Here is a 19,998-nt window from a genome sequence, read left to right as displayed (position 1 = left end):
GGGATATATTACGCTGGAGATCGAATACCAACGATTCACGTGAACTCATCGTTGGTGTGGCTCCAAAAGCTTAACCCGTCCGAGGAATTCTTTATTACCAGAGGACAAGATCAAACAGGCTATATGTGCCAGGTGAACGAATATATATGCAGTAATTTATAAGATTTTATGCTGCACCTCCGCCAGTAATTTTGATTCCATTATGACCAAGATAAGATATATATATATATGTATACATTATTGTTAACTAGTATATTATTCTTATTCTTATTTTGTTATGCTAACACGGTCTTAAATAAAAGAACGATGAATATTAGTGCAGTTATTTAACGTATATATTACAAATAATTAACCTCTTTGTTTAGTATACGGTTAATTTATAATCAAACTCATAACCTGTGGGAGAAATATAGTTGGATAAAGATTAAAAAAATGAAAGAGACGTTGACAGCACGAAGGACAGAAGAGGATAATAGAAGAAGACAATAAACTTTTTTACTGCCCAGGAAAATGGAGGCAAAACACTGCGAAGGTCTTGGTATCTCGGAAAGTTAAAATAAAATATCATCTTAAGCTAGCTAGCTTTTGGATTTAATGCTTCCATCATTAATAAAGTGTGAAGGCCTATTTCAGAAGAAAGGAGAATATCTTAAGATTATCGAACCTTCATACATGGTGTGAACCTACCAATTTAATAAATAGAGAAACTTTTAAATAACATCATATACTTTAGTGACTTTTTTAATTATTAATGTTCGGTCATTGAACTACTTAAAATACGTTCTTTTTTCTCATAATTTTTTATAATACTTTACTGCTATTTTGACTAAATAGACTTAATTCTAGATTATGATTTATTTAACTTCGTAACAGAACTATAAAAGTACCTCAGAGAGTCTTAACTTTACCTAACTCACACTAACCAAATTGACGAATATACTCTCGATAAAAAATGTGTTACGAACCGGCCTAATTCTATCCGCAACAGTTCTGAAACTTGGATCCTAGCTTGATAACCCTCCTATGGCTAGATAAATGCTAGAGTTAGTTCTTGGTATGAAGGAAAAAAAGTTATCGTGGAAGAGTGGAATAGAAGTTGGAAAAGTCCGACCAAAAAACTTGGAAGGTGGAAGAAAGTAGGTAGGAAAGTGCGCCAATGACTAGAGATAAAGAGACAAGCAGATAAGACTAAAGCAAATTTCAATAGCAAGATAATTATCATCATCATCATAACAAAATTAAAAATGATTTTGTTAGAGATTGATTAATTTAAATGAACCGAGTGCGATAAAAATAAAAGATCGAATTATAATTAGTTCAAATTAGAGTGTTAACCACAAAACTACTAAAATTTAAAGGTGTTATCTGAAAGTTTCCTCATAAATAAATAAATATAGATAGCTATCAATATTCAAATTTACCATTTATTTACTCTTTGTATGATAAATAAATTTCAATGTATCTGCACCAGTTCAGAGGACTGCGTACGGAGATAAGGGACTTTTAGAAGGGCTATATTGGAAAAAAGCCTATTCCTAGACATCCCTGTCCTCTCTCCTGGCCACATGTGGGTTCATGTCGTCTACCTTCTTCCTCCTTCCTCCATTATATATTTTTGATAATATAACTCTAGACAGAACAAGGCCAGCATTCCTCTTTCTACCTACTGATCTCCCACATCAAACGATGAGGTCTCCTTCTCGGAGCCCCAAGTCACCCATCTCCTCCGTCAAACCTTTGAGCCCGAGCCCGAAACCGAAACCCGCTATGCCGCCGGAGCCGAGCTGGCTGGACGAGTCGTCCATCCACGAGATGGACCACTTTGCCCGGACCTTATCGGGCATCAAGTCCAAGGGGATCCGACCCGACCACCTCGCCTCCGTCCTCTCCCACTACGCATCCCACTGGCTCCCCGAGCTCGCCGCCTCCACGTCGGCCCGCTTCTCCGACACGAATAATAACAACAGCAGCAGCACCCACACCCCGGAGAGCCCGACGGCCACGTGGCTGAAGAAGAGGTTCTACGTGGAGTCTCTGGTGGCGGCGTTGCCGCCGGAGAAGGAAGGAGGGGTGGCATGCGACTTCCTGCTGCGGCTGCTCCGCACGGGGAGCATGGTCGGGGCGGACGCGAAGTGCCTGCGGGAGCTGGAGGCACGTGCGGGGCGGATGCTGGATGGCGCCACGCTCGGGGATGTGATGATACCGGGGTTCAGCCACACGTGCGGGACCCTGCTCGACGTCGGCCTCGCTCTGCGGCTCGTCCGGCGGTTCTTCCTCGCCGAGCAGGAGCAGGAGAGGGGCGGGGGAGGTGGGGCGGCGGCGGCGAAGGTGGCGAGGCTGGTGGACGGGTACCTCGCCGAGGCGGCGGTCGACGCAGCGCTGGGGATCGGAGAGTTCGAGGAGCTCGCGCGGGCTGTGCCGGCGCACGCGCGCGCCACCGACGACGGGATCTACCGCGCCGTCGACACCTACATCAAGGTGAAGCACGTTTACTAAAGGCTGATGTTTTGCTATTTTGACACCGCAATTTTTTCACTATTTCTCTTCACACCTTCTTCCAGTTTTCGCAATAACCAGTAAAAAGAAAACCTCTTCAAACCGTTGATCATAATACTCATTCAGTCGTTTCATTCATCCTAAGTAGAGATGATCATATATGCAAAATTTTCCTTCTTTTGAATTCTAAAACCCCAACAACAAACTGCAACACGAGTTATCATGTTAGGTCACGGACTCCACCTTTTAATTACTTTCGTCACTGTATAATCTTATATACAGTCAGTCAAGTTAGGCAATATATATATATGAGCAAAAGTAACAGTAGTAAAATGTAACCTTCGTAGTCTTTATTTAGTAAATCCAAAATTCCAGTGGGCATAATGAGATCTATTTCAGACAACAATCACTATATAGCACTCGGATCTATCTCAAAGATGACAAATTATGCCAGTCTCATTGCCCTCTGGCCTGTGCCATTCCTTTGGACCCCTAAACTTAACCTTTTGGTTTTCTTTTCTAGTGGTGGAGACCACTGCAATATATGTCCCATCTAAGTGTCCGTTAGTCGCCCGGAGATACTAGTCAAATGATACAACTTTGTGGCAGGCCATTGTCATGCATCCCTAGATTGGTTGATGTGACCTGAGTCGAAATCTTTTCTGTTTACTTTGTGGGCCCCGGTGTAGTGGGATATGCCAAGGAGATACACCATGGACCTCCTTTTACGAGTGATACTGTAAAATTAAACGTAAAAGAAAGTAACGCTGTTTGTTTTTCTGTTAGAAAATTTATCGAAGACGCAGTATATTATTTATTTTATGATCATTCGTGCCATTCATATCTTACTATACAAATGTTATAATTTTTATCAATTTTTTTTATTTACTTGAACAACTAACATGATAGATAATATATTATGATCTTAGAAAATAAAAAAATCTTTAATACCCACATAAATCCTACTGTACATGTAATTATCGTTTGATCCTTTATTTTAAATTTATTACCTCAAAAATAGCTAATAGGATATTGCAAGGGTGTTCTAGAGTTTGAATTCAGATCGGGTTTAATTGAGATATGGTTAAATTCTCACTTCACTCAAAAAGACTTTAAGATAGACAATAAAGATAAGACATAATAAAAAAGAAAAAGATAGGGTGTAAATTATAAGATCCTTCACTTGTTATATGAATCTTCAGGCCCATCCGAATACAACGAAGCAAGAGAGGAAGACCCTGTCCCGCCTCATCGACGCCCGCAAGCTCACCGCCGAGGCCTCCCTCCACGCGATCCAGAACGACCGCCTTCCAGTGCGCTCCGTGATCCAAGTCCTCTTCTCCGAGCACAACAAGCTCAACCGCCTCACCGACTGGAGCGGATCCTTCACCGGCGCAAGGAGCCCCAGCCCGGCCCTCGATCATCTCTCCGGCGCCCGCTGCCCTTCCAAGAGGGCAGAGTCCTTCGCGCACCACCAGGAGCTGCGCAGGCTGAGGGATGACGTGGCGAGGCTGCAGGTGCGGTGCAACGCCCTCCAAGTTCAGGTGGATAGGCTCAACTCGGAGAAGAGGAGGCGAGGGTTGTTTAGGTGGAGCTCCTTCTTGTTCGGAGGAGCTGACGTGGTGAAGGTAGACGATTCCGAGAACGGAGCGGAGCGGCGGACGCCGGTGAGCCTGAAGAAGGGGAAGTCGACGGCGTCGCATGGGATGGCCACGCCACCCAAGTGGCGCAACTCACTGTCTTGATCAAGAGTGATCACTACGTGGAAGTGGTGTTAATTAATATAGTAACTCAATTATCCTCTTACTTAAAAGTGTCCAATATCACTTGCATTGCTATTTTGTCTTAGTCATGAGAGTGAAGCACTTGACACATATGTCTAACTAGCAAGAAAAGAACATATTACGACAGTATTCTCCTATTTGTTAATTGTACTTTTGGAAGTAATTAATCTGGACCTTGTAAATGTGCCAAATAAGTAGAATATCCTACTTACTTGGCACTTGGCAGATGTTTGTCCACGTAGGACATTATATAAGATTTGAATCCGGTGGCTAGCTGTCGACGAACGGTTGACGACTTCATCAGCATATCTCTGGACAAGGAGTGGCGCGAAATCGAAATCCCTTCTAGGACTCTCAGAACCAAATTTGCCGAATTCTACACATAGCCTGCGTTCCTGGCTTCCAGCTTACGGAAGCCATCACCGACTTCTCTAGACTAAGTTCCCGGTTGTTACTTATAGAACTCCAAACTCGGGAATAATTCCGAATAATAGGTTGGTTATTCCACCGCTATGTCCACCCTTATCCTTCCCTCCTCCCTCACCCTCCTCTCTCAACGCCTCTCCGCCTCGGAGCGAAACCCCATCTCCACCTCCCACCCAAACTACCGCCTCTCTCTCTCCAATCCGACCCTCGCCCGCCTCGAGAACTGCGCCTCAATGGCCGAGCTCCGCCAGCTCCACGCTCACATGATCACGTCCGGCCTCGCGCGTGAGCCCTTCGCCGCCTCCCGCCTCCTCGCCTTCGCCGCCCTTTCCCTCCACGGCGACCTCCACTACGCCTTCTCTCTCTTCCGCCACCAAATCCCAAATCCAAACCTCTTTGCCTACAATGCCATGATTAGAGCCTTCTCCAGAAGCAATCATCCCGAGATTTCACTTCTTTTCTACGTCGAAATGCTCGAACTTGGCTTGTTTCCCGATAGCTACACCTTTCCCTTCTTGCTTAAGTCCTGCGCCCATCTATTAGCTTTTTTTGAAGGGCAAATGGTCCACGCCCATGCTATCAAGATGGGATTTTGGAGTGACCCATTTGTTGGTAACTCGTTGATTCACGCGTATGCGGAGATCGGTAGGTTTGAGCTCGCAAAGAAGGTGTTCGACGAAATGCCTGAGAGGGAGCGGAATGAAGTCTCCTGGGCTGCTATGATTTCTGGGTTTGTTAGTAACGATCATTCAGAAGAGGCGTTAGATTTATTTTGCTCAAAGGATTGGAGGAACATGGATGTTGATCAGATTACACTCGCGACTGTTCTTTCGGCGTGCGCTCGGGTTAGAGATTTGCAGCTAGGGAAGGATATCCATTTCTATATAAAACAGAAGGGTGTTGATGTTGGAGTAATTTTGGGTAATTCACTGATGAACATGTATGCGAAGTGCAGGGAAATGGAAATTGCTCATGAGATATTTGGTGGTATGATCACGAAGGATTCGATTTCTTGGAGTGTTCTCATTGCTGGGCTTGTGGAGAATGGATCCTTGGAGCAGGCCTTAGAGCTTTTCTCTGAAATGAAATTGAGGAGTGAAAGTGTGAATGAAGCAACAATTTTGAGCTTAGTAGCAGCTTGTGGGCAGCTGGAGTTAGGGCTTGAGATCCATGATTATGTAAGAAACATGGGTTTTGACACAAGTATCTCAATCTGCAATGCACTTATTGATATGTATTCGAGGACTGGAAATATCGAACTGGCGAGAAATGTTTTTGATGAAATGCCCGAAAAAGACATCATCTCCTGGAATTCAATGATTGCTGGCTATGCTCGATGCGGTAACATGAATATTGCTGGTATTCTCTTTCAGCAGATGCCTGTAAAGGATAACTTCTCTTGGAGCAGTATGATTCTTGGGCATGTCAGGAATGATGAACCGGAGGAAGCTATTAGTCTCTGCAAAGCACTTATGCAAGATGGCGGTATCGAACCCGATAAGGTGACCCTACTTAGTGTCACAGTGGCATGTGCCCATTTAGGTGCACTTGAAGAAGGAAAAGCAATCCATAGCTACGTCAAGAGCAAGGGAATTCACATTGATGTTTCTTTGGGTACAGCACTTATAGACATGTATGCAAACTGTGGATGCCTCACAGAGGCTGAGAAAGTCTTTGGAAACATGACAGAGAAGGATGTTTCTGCTTGGACTGCGATAATTTCTGGCTTAGCCAAGCATGGATACGGTAGAGAAGCCCTACAAATATTCAAGGAGATGCAAACTATAGGTGGGGACTCAGTAAAACCCAACTCTGTTACATTCCTGAGCGTTTTATCTGCGTGTTCTCATGCTGGATTAGTTGAAGAAGGATGGGAAGTCTACAACAGTATGGCGAGTTATGAGATCGAGCCGGAGATGTCGCACGTGGGATGCATGGTTGATCTCCTTGGGAGGGCAGGGCACCTACAGGAGGCCGTCGAGTTTATAGCAAGTTTGAGCTACAAAGTAAAAGCTGATGTGTGGGGTGCTCTTCTCGCTGCCTGCAGAATCCATGGGGATGTGGAGTTGGGACAGGTTGCATGCAGGAAGATACTTGAGTTGGAACCTTTGCATGATGGAGCCCACGTTCTTATGTCGAACATATATGCGGATGCTGGGTATTGGAATGAAACAAAGGCAATGAGGAGGAAAATGGAGGACAAAGGCATTAAGAAGGAAGTAGGGAGAAGTTGGATTGAGGTTGATGGGGTTATACATTCTTTCACAGCAGGGATTGCGTAGTAGATATTTGTTAAATTCAGTGCATCATCAGATGAGCCATTCTCGCCACTCTTTGATGGAGAATCACCCCTTCAAAAGGTTTATCAGAGGTATATAGACTTTTGAAATTAAAGCATTCGTCATTTGATCATTCTACATAACCTTTGTAATATCTAAGCAGTCAACAGAAGTAGAGACCAACAGAACGAGAAACTTATCATGGCATTTGAGATAGGGATGATACATTACATTGTTGATCTCGCTAGTATACAGGCCGTTCAGTCCCTAGCCAAGCTGAACAGTTTTATCTGGGTACTGAACGTCTACGGGGAATGCATAATTCACTGAACCTTTACATTGTAAATACAGCATGGTGCACAGTGTGCAACTTATTCTTGCTTCCTGTATCAACAGTAGAACATGACCCTCTTCACCTTCTCTTTCAATGCTGGCAATGGCTTCACAGAGGATCCGTTTGTTGTGCGAGAGCTCTTGGATGTTGCATTATCAGATTCCTCTGGTTCCATGTAGAAGCGAGCACGGTATGCAGCTAGATGAGCATAGTATGCCGGAGGTACTGTTCCAATATCACAAAGGATGAATAGGATTCAGAACGGGAATAACATCAAAATATCCCACCTGAATGTGTGCTAATTACATCTAATTCTGAAGAGGAACCATTTTTCCAAGATGTCCCAGAATATTTTGTAGAGTGAATGGTAAACAAAATGCTTTTCAATATTACTGACAAATACAATATAAAAAGATATCAAGTATGAGAAGAGGGACAGGAGTAGAAGCATACCAACAGAAACAGAGCGCGTGCAACGAGCATACCTACAGCCATTTGCCAAATTAAAGTGAAAGAATGTTAGTCCCAATTAAACATGCAAATAGAGTTTCAGTGATAGGATCATACGTGTAGCAAAGATTATTCGTCAATGTCTGCATTTCATCTGCCGTGAAATTATTCTCATCCCATAGCACATGGTAATGGGCTGGTCGACTAGTCCCCTGCAAATCCCAAGGCCACAGTTCAGTGAGGTTTACTGGTGAAACCAATGTATTTAACATAGAAGTAAAGTTGCTAAAATAGGTGATTTTAAATGAATAACTAGTATCTGATTTATTATTTCATATTGCTTTTGAATTTTTGTTAAGTGGCTTGAATTGCAAAATTATGGCGCTGAGACTAAAGTTGCGGACACTTCATTATTTTTTCAACTATAGATCAATGTACTCAGACATACAAAAAGCACAAAAGATCTTGCACGGCCATCATTACCTCAGTGACAAAATATGAAGAGTAAATAGAGATGATTCGAGGTACAGGTTCTTTTCTACCTGAAAACAGCTTGAACGTTTCTGTATATAAAATCTGGGATAAAAAAATCTTTCCCAAACCATAGTCGTGTTGCAGAAAGACAATAAATTAATGCAGAAAAACAGATCTCAACAATTTCTTATTCTATGCACATACGTTCAACAATTTATGCATAAATTCATCTTCAATATTCCGAAGGTTTAAAGATATCTCAATGTTAAAAATTCTGATGCTAAATTCATTAAACTGTATATTTTCTACTTAACAAACTTTAAATTGTCCAAAGCAACCAAAAAGTAATTGATAGTTGTTGCACATACGTTCAACAATTTATGCATAAATTCATCTTCAATATTCCGAAGGTTTAAAGATATCTCAATGTTAAAAATTCTGATGCTAAATTCATTAAACTGTATATTTTCTACTTAACAAACTTTAAATTGTCCAAAGCAACCAAAAAGTAATTGACAGTTGTTGCAATAGAAGGCTTTCTGGTCTCATAGATTACGACTAAAATCGTGCCGATTTCATGTTTAGCAGCTTCTAGAAGGAACAAATCTAATATGGGATTTTGCGTCGATATTCTTTCTTTAGCCATTTGACAGTAAACTACCACAAGTTGACTTTTAAGTTCACAATAGCTTTGTGTGGACCCGGTATGCATAGTACTGCAAGGTCCTATTATAAATGCTTCCACAAAGCACATTCATACCTGGATTCCAGCATGGCTGCAGAGATAGAAGTCAAACTCGGTAGGATGACATATTTTAGAATCGACGACCGTGCCTAAATATTCAAATAATCCGTGAGAAAAGAAAGACAATTTTAGCAAGATAAACATGAAATAGAAGCCTAGAATGATTTCCCCTACTCAATATGAGCAATCAACCCAATGGTTATGAATGATGGTAGTCAGACTTTTACCAACCATAATGAAGACTGAAAAAGATGTAGCTACTATATACCTGGCAAAATATTTCCACTCTTGTCTGTGCTACTTCTATCTTTGTGGTTGTTTGCAAATAGTCTCGTATGGTGACGCTTTTGGACCACCACAAAGGTCACTGGAGGCTGGTAATTTGGCTCTAAAGACGCACATGCCTGCAATTTAGTTTCCGACTCATTGTATTAAGATTTAGAATATCGTGATAATGACACAACAATGTAGGACAATGCTAACCTTGCGAATAGCGTCTAGTTCATACAGTAGGACTTGATAGAACTGTCCTTCACTAACACCATCCCTGAAATAAGAGAACATGACAAAAAAAATATTAGGGAATTTTTGTCTTGAAAAGATGATCCATTGATTAAAGACAAAGAACAGTTGGCATCCATGATACTGAGATAAAACATAACACCTGTAAAAGATAATCCTTAACGGCTTCTGTCCTGTTGATTTCCTGAAGGAAATTAAGAGCTCCCTGCATCCATAGGATGAAGAAAATATGAACAATGCAATTATGTTGGGTGTGATGAAAAGCCTACAATCTTGCAAACACTAGCAGATTTCCTTTTATCAACATTATTGATCTTTTATTTATATATCACGAGCCATGGATTTGGTTACGATACTCACGTCAAAAATAGGTTTTTTTTTTTAAAGAGAGAATGTCAGAAATAGATGATTCCTCTTCAATGAGATAAAATAAACAGTTTCTTAAATAAATTGCGTGAAAAGAAACCTGATCATGCCTCCTGTAACAGTGCCCCTCTGAGGATCATTCCATGTCTTATAAAGATCCTGAATGAGTTCTTGCCGATGAGCCTGAGCACATACTAACCCAGCATATTTTGTAACTTCAGGCCAGTCTTGAGAAGCAACAACCTGTAAGGAAAATTATCAGAAAAGGTGAAAGCAACTTTTAGCATCAGTGCATCATGCATTAAAAGTGAAAAGAACTGGTCTGAATTATTACTGCAGCAATAGATGGACTAGAATCCTCTCCAGTTTCAGGGTGAGTTACATCTGCACCAAATATGATCGTTGGTATGTCACTGACCAAGGGAATCCTCCAACTGATAGCATCCAAAAGTACAGTATTTCTTCCACCCATCTGAATGCATCATGCATTAAACACTGAATCTAAAGTTGGCGCTATAGTATGTCGATACCATATTCGGAAGGAACAAAAAGGAAAGTACAATTACCTTGACATTAATTTTCAGAGAGACATTTGCCAAGTATTGTTTGCTGATCTTGAAAACATGCTTTGTGAGGCAACATTGGGATATCAATCCCAAATCAGTTTCACATATACGCTTGAGATCGCCTACGAGGAAATATGAATCAAGATCAGAATAATATAGCTAGAATTGTTCAACCATCTGCAGAAATGACATTTCAAACGTTGAATAACTAAAGCACACTTCTCACCATATAAAGAACCATTGTTATCAGGAAGGATGGCTAAAACCAGCTCTAGCTCTTTTCCCTTGAGTTTGTTTATTGCTGCATTGTACACATGTTTAAGTGCCTTCTCTACTTGTTCTGGTCTTGCAGAATATATTGGTATTACGGGTTCACTGCTGAATTCCTGCAGTATGTGATCAATAACATTTAGCTACTCAAAATAACAAATTATAGGGAATCTACAACATTTGTGTCACAGATATGGGTGTCGTAAAACTAGGCAAAGAGAGCTGCTAATATTGAGAAACAAAGCTAGGAGGAGCTAAGAAGTGCACCATGCCGGAAATTTGGCACATGTGTGCTAATTCCTGACAAAATCCACGAGCAGTACTTTCTTGGACACTTCTTGAGAAGTTAATGCAAGCCCAGTAGTTTACTGTGCATCCATTTATCACTTTCTGCACAAATGAAACGATGCTTCAACAAACATAAACTTCAAGATGTGCACTCTACAGAGCATTACAAGAGTTGAACAAGTGCAGAGATGTTCAAAAAAGGTACCTTGTTCATCATGTTCCATTGGCCAACTTGTGGCAAACACTCCTTTTCTTTTCCAGTGTCATGATATTTTAGCTTCAGAAAAAAAAAAAGTTACATAGACAAACAGAACATAAGCAAATAGCACTGTACAACATGAAAGGTGATCAAATTTTCAGAAGGATAAGAACAACGTAGTACCCATGGTGCAGGAAGAACTCGAGCTTCAACCGAAGTTAGCTTCTCACTGATGTTTATGCCAAACTCCTTCGCATAGGGATCTTGTTCATAACCATTTTTATGAACTGTCTGGAGACAAAAAAAGTGAGCAATGGGCTTTTGAAGTCATATTATAACAATTCTCAACACCAAAAAAAATATATTGGTCTTTTTGGGAGAGAAAATTATACAAACTATAGAAATTAGCTACAGGAAGTTTTTTCTTCGATAATGCACAGATGTGCATATTGTCAGCTGGTTAATGCTTCAACATTTTAAGTGGTTACAGAGTGGGGCCACAGAACTTAGAACATAAAAACCTCTGTAAAAGCTGGGCCATCATTTTAGTCCAGGTGCTCATTTTGAGTTTCATCCTTATGCTATCTTTTGCATTACACTTTCCAGGTACTCAGAAGTGAGGAAAACAAGAGAGAGAAAAGAGGCATTTCACTTCAAAAATCAAGCCTCTATATTCAGTTCAGAGTTCAGAAAAGGATAGTTCTGCTGCTGACAACGTAGACGATTTGGATTTGATATACTGATGGAGGATCCACATTAGAAGTTTATGCTAAATAAAATGAGAAGCAATTCTCTCAAGAAAAGTGCAACTGACTTACAACACCTGATATCCTATTCTCTATCTTTTATCGACGATTGCAAACAATTATTCTGATACCCGAAATTTGTGGGTTCCATTATTCAAAGATCTGCTGTAGATTGTATCTGAATTGGACTCGAATCTATCTCCATTATTCAAACATCTGCCGTAGATTGTATCTGAATTGGACTCAAATTTGTCTTTTAGAGTCCATGTCAGATTTATTTTACAGAGTCATAGTTGAAGTTATGTTTAGAGTTGTTTTAAAATTAGAGCTCTCTTTTAGAGTTAGTCTTAAAATATGAGTTTTACCTTTTTAGGCGTTTTAGATTAATATTTTATTATTTAGAGTTTCTTTAAGATTGGTAAGATATGGAGGGAAAAACTATAAATATGTACTAAGACCTTTTGATCGATATGAATGCAATTTTTATTGAATAAATCTTTTTTCTACATTGTGAGAGTTTTGTGGTGAGGCATCTTACTTAGAGTGATTCTAAATGTGCTTTTTGGTGAGATGCCAAACTTTTGGATTGATGAGATTCATCCATCTATCAAATATGAGTTTTGGTAAGACGATAAATTCTTAGATTGGTGAGATGTTATTCATCTATTAAGTGTGAGTTATGGTGAGACACTAATTCTTGGATTAATGAGATGCTATCCACTATTTTAACTCATTCTTGAAGAGAATCTTTCAGTGTTCCCTATTCCTACTGCGCCATAGTCATATTGAATCTCTCCACAAGATCTAATTATTTTTTTCTGCCTATGTTCCTAAGAGTTGTCACCAGAGAGCACAGGTAACCACAATGAAATCAAGCAACAAAGTAGCCATATTCTATATTTTCATATGCTATGTAATCGATCACTTTCAAAATATTGATATAATCATCCACTTACATACATGTATAGATTTATTAGATAAAGCCTGTAGGACACAGATCCACAATTCAGGATGCAGAGATTTACTTCCACAAGTCTCAATGTTGTGACTCATGGATTCCCATATATCATTACATAAAGGATGGTAGCTTGAATGGTAAAATAGTTTCAAACTTGTTCCAATGAGCTATAATTCACTCTATCTGCAGAAAATAAGCTCTCCCTTTTTCTTAGAAAAATCATTCATTCATCTACAATCAAAGCGGTTTATGTCAAGATACTTTAAGATAAAAGATTTTTACCTGTAAAATATCCATCTCCTTCTCTCTAGGCCTTTGGCATGTAACTTTTAGAAGCGAAGTGATCTGTCTATCATTCAGCCTCTTCGTATATCTCTGACCCTCCACAATCTTACAAGCCTAAATGACACATCGAATTAGACTGAATTTGGCTAGTTTCTTTTTGGCCTATATAGATACTGAATCAGCAAGGTATAACTAAAACTTTGAGAGCTTGCAGCAATTAAGTCACCTCCATTGGCAGATAACTTGCTTTCTTCTGATTACCTACTTGGAGGCAAGGAAGATGGGAATGCTGAATTGAAAATCCATACATCTCTTTGAAGTATTCAACTACAGACTTCATATTCATTTGGTCATCAACAGGGAAACTACCAAAGTAAGACAAATATAGCCGTTAGTTAATGGAGTGTATTGTCATATGAAAACTAAAAGGAATGGAAACTATCATAATCATAGCATACATCAGCTCACGGGTAGGTTGAGTCGTCAGCCCTGAAATTCGATATTTCCGCCTCACATTTCCTCTATGGGTAACCTCGACTTTCACACCTCGAAGAGCTTTCTTGATCTGCTTCAAATTATCAATCATGAGAATGTACCACTTGATAAGGCAAAAAAGTACAGATAAATGGTATCACATGCTTAATCCAGCATCAACGGATAACCCGGTAGCAGCAGATACATACAGTTAAAGATTAATTGAATTTCAATACATATCGAGATAACGACTATTAATGCATTTTGAAGATGCTTTGCCCATATTTTACACAAGAGACATGCTAAAATTTTTGGAAAGATTGTAGAAAAGAATTTATGTGCCATTTTAATGGTCTGTGAAACAAGTATTACCTTGATTCTATCAGCGTCACATAATGGCCTTGACATGACTTCTTTCCCTAAAATCTGAGCCACAAACTCAATCACAGGGAGCGGTTCAATGAAAGCAGTCGAGGACATATCTGAAATGGTAGATCCAAAAATGTATCTTTAGCAAAACAGAAACATGAATACGTAGAGCAGTATCAAAGGAATTCAAATCATGTGCATGAGTAAATCAAAGAATGAACATGTCCCACCAATATTGAGAGAGAGACCCATTTGTGTTGGTCTTATACTCTGGTAGAAGCCGCACCATGACTGCAATCCGTCGCCTAGCCTCTGAGGTTTCCTGATATCAGGAGAATAAAATGACCTCCCGATGGATGTGTACCTACAACCCATTCAAAACAAAGATGGTCATGCTCCTGGAACCCTACATGCAGGAAATGTGGGCAAGTATCCAATAACAGAAAAGCTCACCTTTGATTCGATAGTTCCCTAAGGACGATATCAAGAACCTGAAGGGTCTCTTGCGGAGCGTCAGCTTGTTTTCCGGCAATAAATTGGCGCAGATGGTGAAGGTCTGCACGAGCTACAAACTTGATTGCCACTTTATACTCCTTTTCTCTTTATAAGTATCACGGATGTCAGTAGGCCCTCCCTATATATAAAATCCGAACCAAGGATATGAAAGAGAAAGACATAAACCTGATAAGTCCCATTCCATCATCATCCTCTAGCTTTACGGAGAACTCCTTGGAAATGAATGGCAGAGATCCAGCTGTGTAGAGGCTCTTCCTGCCATCATAAGCAGGAAGCCTCATGCCCAACTCAGTCTCCCTGTACAACCTCACAAATTCAGCTATTATAGTCCTGTTCATACTCCGCGAGCTCACTGCAGGTGTAATTGTGACCTGTGACCATAACCAAAATAAGAATCCACTACTTCCAACCATAGAATCTTCAATTTAGTAGTTATACTGATCGAGACTTACATCATATTGGATCAAGTCCTTGTCGGGCAATTCAGCAAGAAAATGATTGGCTTTGACAATGCACCTGGTTCCTACCTGTCCAAACCCCGGGCGCCTGGGGAACGTAATTGCTTTGCTCGAAGCCGGAGGGCCAACATCAGGGCCGGCCTCCGGCTCCATCATCATCATCATCATCATCGGTTTGTTCACTGTCCTCCCCTTCCCTCGTGACTTTCTCCTGCTCACACATTTCTTGACATCCTGTAAAGGGCACCCGTTCTGGAGCTTCGGCTGGTTCATGCTGTTCTGGAGAGGCTTCTTGGAGATGATATGCTTCTCCCCATTCGAATCCTCTGCCATTTGCCGGAATGGCATCTTAGTGGACTATAACAAGAGAAGGAAACGATCACTCTCTCTATAAAGCCTCTGCAGTGACGCTACAAAAGAGGAAGACGCGAAAGCATCAGTAATGTAATGGCAGCATTGATATCCATCGCAGAAGTTTGCACCCATTGCACGTATTTGACTTTCTGGGCATGCATTAATTAACTGAGTGTATGAAAAAAAAATTAAAAATAAATGCCCCGTTACTTTATATCTTATTTACTATGACAAAAATGTCGGCATAACTTTAAAAAATAATAATATTAGCTTACTTACGTAGATTAATAATACATATAATATAGACACTACTAAGTACATATCTTAGTCACAGGTATGGAATACCCATTAACACCAGCAGTCAAAAAAAGAAAAAGAAAAGAAAACGTAACCGCTGCAGCGAGCAGCAGAAAGAAACAGGGGACCACGTCGAAAGTTGTGACTGTTGTTGTTCTCTTATTAAAATAAGAGAGGTAAATAACTATAGATAGGGCATGTTGGGGAGGGTGAAAGGAAGGGGATAAGTGGGAAGCCGACAAAGGGCACTAAAAAAGGTAACAGCACGAGATGGGAGAAAGGGGGATAATACCATGGACGTGTCGTTATGTGAGAAAAATTAGGTTAACGAGGACAAGGTCGCTCTTTACCGAGACCAAAGACGGAAACGAATTAATTGATCGCGTATTTAATTTCTAAACATTCTACGGTCCCCATCAAAAGCCCAAAGGAGTAAACTCGATCGTTTAACCAAGCAAGTGGCGGAGAAACCTTAACAAGCATACCTCCGCTGCTGATGTGGAGGCTATGATGACTCGGTTACCACAGTACCGCACGCGCTCCAACCACCTGTCACGTGACGCACACCATTAAGAAAGAGGTTGGTGAGAGCAAAGACTAGAGCTTCCTTCGTTCACCTCCGGTGACGGTGACGACGGGATGATGACAAGACGTTAAGGTTCGCGGCATTAATGATCTACGGATCCGAAGATGAGGAACCCGCACGAATAGTTAAGCGTAGAGCAGGGGGCAAGAGACGACTCGTACGTACAAACAAATCTTAGCCGTCGACGTCTGCACGGATCCGTCAATCAAGCGGATGGAGCTGAACTGATGGACTGCAAGGTAAAAGAGCTGCGGTGAGATCACCGCCGGAGAGAGGAGAAGGAGATCAAGAGGCGAAAACGACGAAAGACCGGGGGGGATAGCAAGTGGGTAGCAAACAAGAAGAGCAATCATGAGATTGCTAGTTTACTACAATAGATTTGAAAAAAAATAAAAAATCTGAAGGGAGGGGAGTGAGACTGGGACAGAGACTCAGAGATCTCAACCGACAAACCCATTGCGTCACGCTTTAGGTGCAGGGCGTCGGGAAACGCTTCTTTGTTTCCACTCCACGACGACGACTAGGAGGTGGGGCTCAGCCTTCAATGCGACTCGCCTCAAACGCAACAACTCCTTCGGATTTGGCTTTTAGCGATTAAATTGCTTACTGCTATTCTCCTGCCCAGGACTGGGAGTGGAGCACTTGGACGAGTGCGGGGATATTCTTCCACGGCAAATCTCCATTTCAGCGGGAAATCAGGAGAGACGAGATCGGAGAGAGAGAGAGGAGGGGGGAGGGGGGGGTAAAATTTTGATTTTTACAAGTAAAAACGCCTAGAGTCCACAAAGCGCTCAAACTGAAGCAAAATTTCCTATCGATAGCGATGAAACATCATCTCCAAATCACCAAGACGCACCACCGATCAAAAGAAACAAGAACCGAGAGGAAAGAGGAAGCGAACCTAGCGCGAGGGAGACGAAGCTTCAGATCGGTCCGAGATGGCGAGGATCGAGCCGAGAAAGGCGAGCAATGCAGCTACAAAATGCCGCCGCCGCTGCATTCGAGGAGAAAGCGTGCGGTTAAAAGTAACAATTGACCCACTCCTTCGAACTTGGACTGTAGCAGTATAATAAGGGAGGAAAGAGAAAAGGAAGCAAAGCTTTCAGTGCTCTTCCATGCTTCTCCTTTTCCCCCCCCAATAACGATAGCTTTTCCTTTAGCACGCGAGAGAGATGAGAGAGAAAGGGGATAAAGGGGGCCGGGGATGATGGGAAGCGTGGAGCTCGAGAATCGAAGCGCAGGAAATGTCTCTGGAGTCGAGAACGACAGATCTCGAAAGCACGCGCGAAGGAGAGGAGAGGAGAGGAGAGGGCAGTGGAGGCGTGGGACAGGTGGTGTTTGTTTGTTTTGTTTTAATTTTTGCCTTTTAAAGCCCTCAAGGATTTGCTAATTATTTCCGGATAGTACAAAGTTAATATATGATAGCTATTTTTAGTAAGCTTACTGTGCCTCCCGTTTAGTAACCACATGCACGCCAAACTTTAAAAAAGTTCGACCAGTCTCTATACCTTAGCTAATATTATTACACTGTTTGGCTAGAGATGCGGTGTGAAGGACTGGAGGGATCTACGTCTCAAATTTCTAATGGCATAATTTTAGCACTTTATTAGTACGAACTTTAGCATTAAGATTCTATTTAATTATGATTGTACGTGCTGATTAACCCAACAAAGGATACTTTAATTATTAGATTCTCTCCTCTAGAAAGTACACCCATTATCACTGCAACGGCAAGGAAAAAGGTCAAAAAGGAGTGCGAGTTAAACCAAGTTTAATGCGACATGCATGAGGGAGCATCACTTTCAAAGTAAGGAGCATGTCGGCCAGTCAGTCGCATTACCATCGTAGTTGGACTGAGTACTAAAGCGCAAATAAAAAAGTAGATAACATTAATATCATCTCTAATGGTGGGTATATTGAGAGTACGTAGTGCTCTCATATAATCGGTCGTTAAGTAAGTTTTTTGTTTTGTTTTTTTCTAAAATTTTTTTAAAAAAAAAAAGAAAAAGAAAAAGAAAAAACCTGATGATCAGAAGAAAGAATTGGCCAGGCCATGACTTTATCAGACGAATAGCTTCGTTGGTCTCACGACTGAGATTCATGGGACCACTTTCCCCGGCACCCACTTTTTGCCTTCGATAAAAGCTGGCGAGCAACAGAAGTGTATGCAGTAGGCAAAATTCCTCAGTCTATCCATTTCCATGTGCTCTGGTGTCATGTCAAGCTCAACTCTAGTTTTTACGCACCCCACCAAGCCAACATCATTGCGTTGCTCTTCTCTCTCTATCTATCTATATGTACTGATGAAGTGATGAGGGTGAGAGCCCAGAGGCCCTCCCCCTACCAATCTCCACTCACTCAGCACCAACCAAAAGAGAGAGCCAATCATGGGCTGCCAACCAACGCATCCTTTTGAGACTAGAGATATAACGTCACTGTCCGACAGTTCGGATTCATGTAGAGGTGGTCAAATGACTCGATTCGCTCCTAGCCTCCTACTAAGGACCCGCCCGAATTGATGCTACTGCTACAAATTAAACAGGCTTATAACGACGGCATTAACAAATGCCGCCTCGTACGTCATTTTGAGCCGCTTGTGTATAATATGTCGTCTAAGTAATTATGAATGATTCAACTTTCCGTTCGTCTCTTTGAGAGCAGCACTTGCTGCTTCTTATGCTCTGTACCCTATCATAACCCTTTGACTTTCTTTCTTTAATATCTTGCCCATTATAATCTTGTCTCTTGCAAAGGGAAGAAGAAAATATATGATTATCATAATAACTCTACTTAAATGATCAATGAACAGTTCATGAAGTGACAAGGCAAAAGCTTCAAAGGCAGCACGCAAAGTCTTTTCAAATGTAACAGATAGATATGTATTTCATTCTTTTAATTTTTCTTCGTAATATCAAAATGTGTAGCTAGTATTAAGAATTCAAAGTAGTTAGGAAGAGGAAATAACAACAGAGATTTGGATCTTTCTAAAACAAATTAAAGAGGATTTCATGGACAAAAACAGAGTATGAACAATTTGAAATTCGAGTAGCTGAACTAGAGCACGATATACCAAGAGTTTGGTGATTCCTATCAAACCACAAATTCCTCTTAACAAAACTATCAATATAACTGCTAATTAGCATTGTTCAAAATATTTCCTCCTAGTAGCCAAATCAAGAAGCAGTTCTCCCTTTTGTTTTGTTAACTGCTTCTCAAAAGGCACCGAATCCACTGAACATACAAGAATTGAATTGAAGAGAAACGCCGATCAGATTAATTTAGAATCAAGACTTTAGACGAAAGGTAAATGGTTAGTTAGAGCTCCTCCTCCTCCGAAGAATTGCAAGGAGGATCTTAAGCAGAGGAAAAGAATGTTACATGTCGGTATTAGAAAGGGCATGTCTCATTTCTCGACATAGGTCCGTTGAGTTATGCCTAAACCCGATATCTCATTGACTAGTGAGCGTAACAGACTAGAATATATTCAATCAGTTTAGTTTGTGAGGAGGCTGCTAAAGAAGGTCCAACTCACCCATGAGTCACTCGGTCCAATTTGCCTGATAATCATATCTATATAGGATTAATATATTAGTTTACATCTAATTAAACCAATCTACATAGATCCATCTACCTCGAAAATTATAATAAGGATGTTATACTCGACATATTTATAATAAGAATATTAACACTAACTAATCACTATCCTATAAAGTTTGATTGATATATAATTCTTTAGACATGAATAAAGAGTTTGCA

At 40.9% G+C, this 19,998-nt stretch overlaps 3 protein-coding genes across 6 annotated transcripts; 2 read left to right on the top strand and 1 right to left on the bottom strand.

Moving 5' to 3' along the window:
• The first annotated feature begins 1,627 nt into the window (after window positions 1–1,627).
• Window positions 1,628–4,460, top strand: LOC140765349 (coleoptile phototropism protein 1-like). Its single transcript, XM_073104393.1, has 2 exons — window positions 1,628–2,478; window positions 3,699–4,460. The coding sequence occupies exons 1-2, from the start codon at window positions 1,687–1,689 to the stop codon at window positions 4,239–4,241; spliced, it is 1,335 nt and encodes a 444-aa protein (XP_072960494.1). The 5' UTR covers window positions 1,628–1,686; the 3' UTR covers window positions 4,242–4,460.
• Window positions 4,461–4,792: 332 nt separating this feature from the next.
• On the top strand, window positions 4,793–6,988 carry LOC140765062 (pentatricopeptide repeat-containing protein At3g22690-like). Its single transcript, XM_073103979.1, has one exon. It carries the CDS (start codon window positions 4,793–4,795, stop codon window positions 6,986–6,988), a length of 2,196 nt encoding a protein of 731 aa, XP_072960080.1.
• A 182-nt stretch (window positions 6,989–7,170) lies between these two features.
• Window positions 7,171–17,577, bottom strand: LOC140765408 (protein argonaute PNH1-like). 4 transcript variants are annotated; one of them, XM_073104478.1, is made up of 25 exons: window positions 17,144–17,577; window positions 16,274–16,474; window positions 16,142–16,205; window positions 15,000–15,415; window positions 14,713–14,918; window positions 14,485–14,631; window positions 14,262–14,395; window positions 14,035–14,144; window positions 13,647–13,753; window positions 13,415–13,553; window positions 13,186–13,302; window positions 11,383–11,490; window positions 11,206–11,277; window positions 10,980–11,102; window positions 10,669–10,828; window positions 10,443–10,564; window positions 10,211–10,348; window positions 9,977–10,119; window positions 9,653–9,715; window positions 9,472–9,535; window positions 9,257–9,392; window positions 9,004–9,077; window positions 7,887–7,981; window positions 7,773–7,804; window positions 7,171–7,544 (listed from the first exon to the last, which is right to left on the bottom strand). In XM_073104478.1, exons 4-25 carry the CDS (start codon window positions 15,351–15,353, stop codon window positions 7,375–7,377), a joined length of 2,814 nt encoding a protein of 937 aa, XP_072960579.1. In that variant the 5' UTR covers window positions 15,354–15,415; window positions 16,142–16,205; window positions 16,274–16,474; window positions 17,144–17,577; the 3' UTR covers window positions 7,171–7,374. The 4 variants fall into 4 exon arrangements, with proteins under 4 accessions (XP_072960579.1, XP_072960580.1, XP_072960578.1 ...); XM_073104479.1 differs by lacking the exon at window positions 16,274–16,474; XM_073104477.1 differs by lacking the exons at window positions 16,142–16,205; window positions 16,274–16,474.
• Between the last annotated feature and the right edge of the window lie 2,421 nt (window positions 17,578–19,998).

The sequence above is a fragment of the Typha angustifolia genome, chromosome 8 (genome assembly GCF_048772165.1).
Source record: "Typha angustifolia cultivar Huaian chromosome 8, ASM4877216v1, whole genome shotgun sequence".
Classification (NCBI taxonomy): Eukaryota; Viridiplantae; Streptophyta; class Magnoliopsida; order Poales; family Typhaceae; genus Typha; species Typha angustifolia.
This window is presented reverse-complemented; position numbering and strand designations above follow the sequence as displayed.

Bases quoted from the DNA above. Each gene is read 5' to 3' on its own strand.
- LOC140765349 (XM_073104393.1), top strand. From the start codon at position 1,687: ATGAGGTCTCCTTCTCGGAGCCCCAAGTCACCCATCTCCTCCGTCAAA. The intron at 2,479-3,698 runs GTGAAGCACGTT...ATGAATCTTCAG, and splicing joins CCGTCGACACCTACATCAAG to GCCCATCCGAATACAACGAA.
- LOC140765062 (XM_073103979.1), top strand. From the start codon at position 4,793: ATGTCCACCCTTATCCTTCCCTCCTCCCTCACCCTCCTCTCTCAACGC.
- LOC140765408 (XM_073104478.1), bottom strand. From the start codon at position 15,353: ATGCCATTCCGGCAAATGGCAGAGGATTCGAATGGGGAGAAGCATATC. The intron at 13,303-13,414 runs GTGACTTAATTG...TGTGTCATTTAG, and splicing joins CAAGTTATCTGCCAATGGAG to GCTTGTAAGATTGTGGAGGG. The intron at 7,805-7,886 runs GTATGATCCTAT...AAATGGCTGTAG, and splicing joins ACGAATAATCTTTGCTACAC to GTATGCTCGTTGCACGCGCT.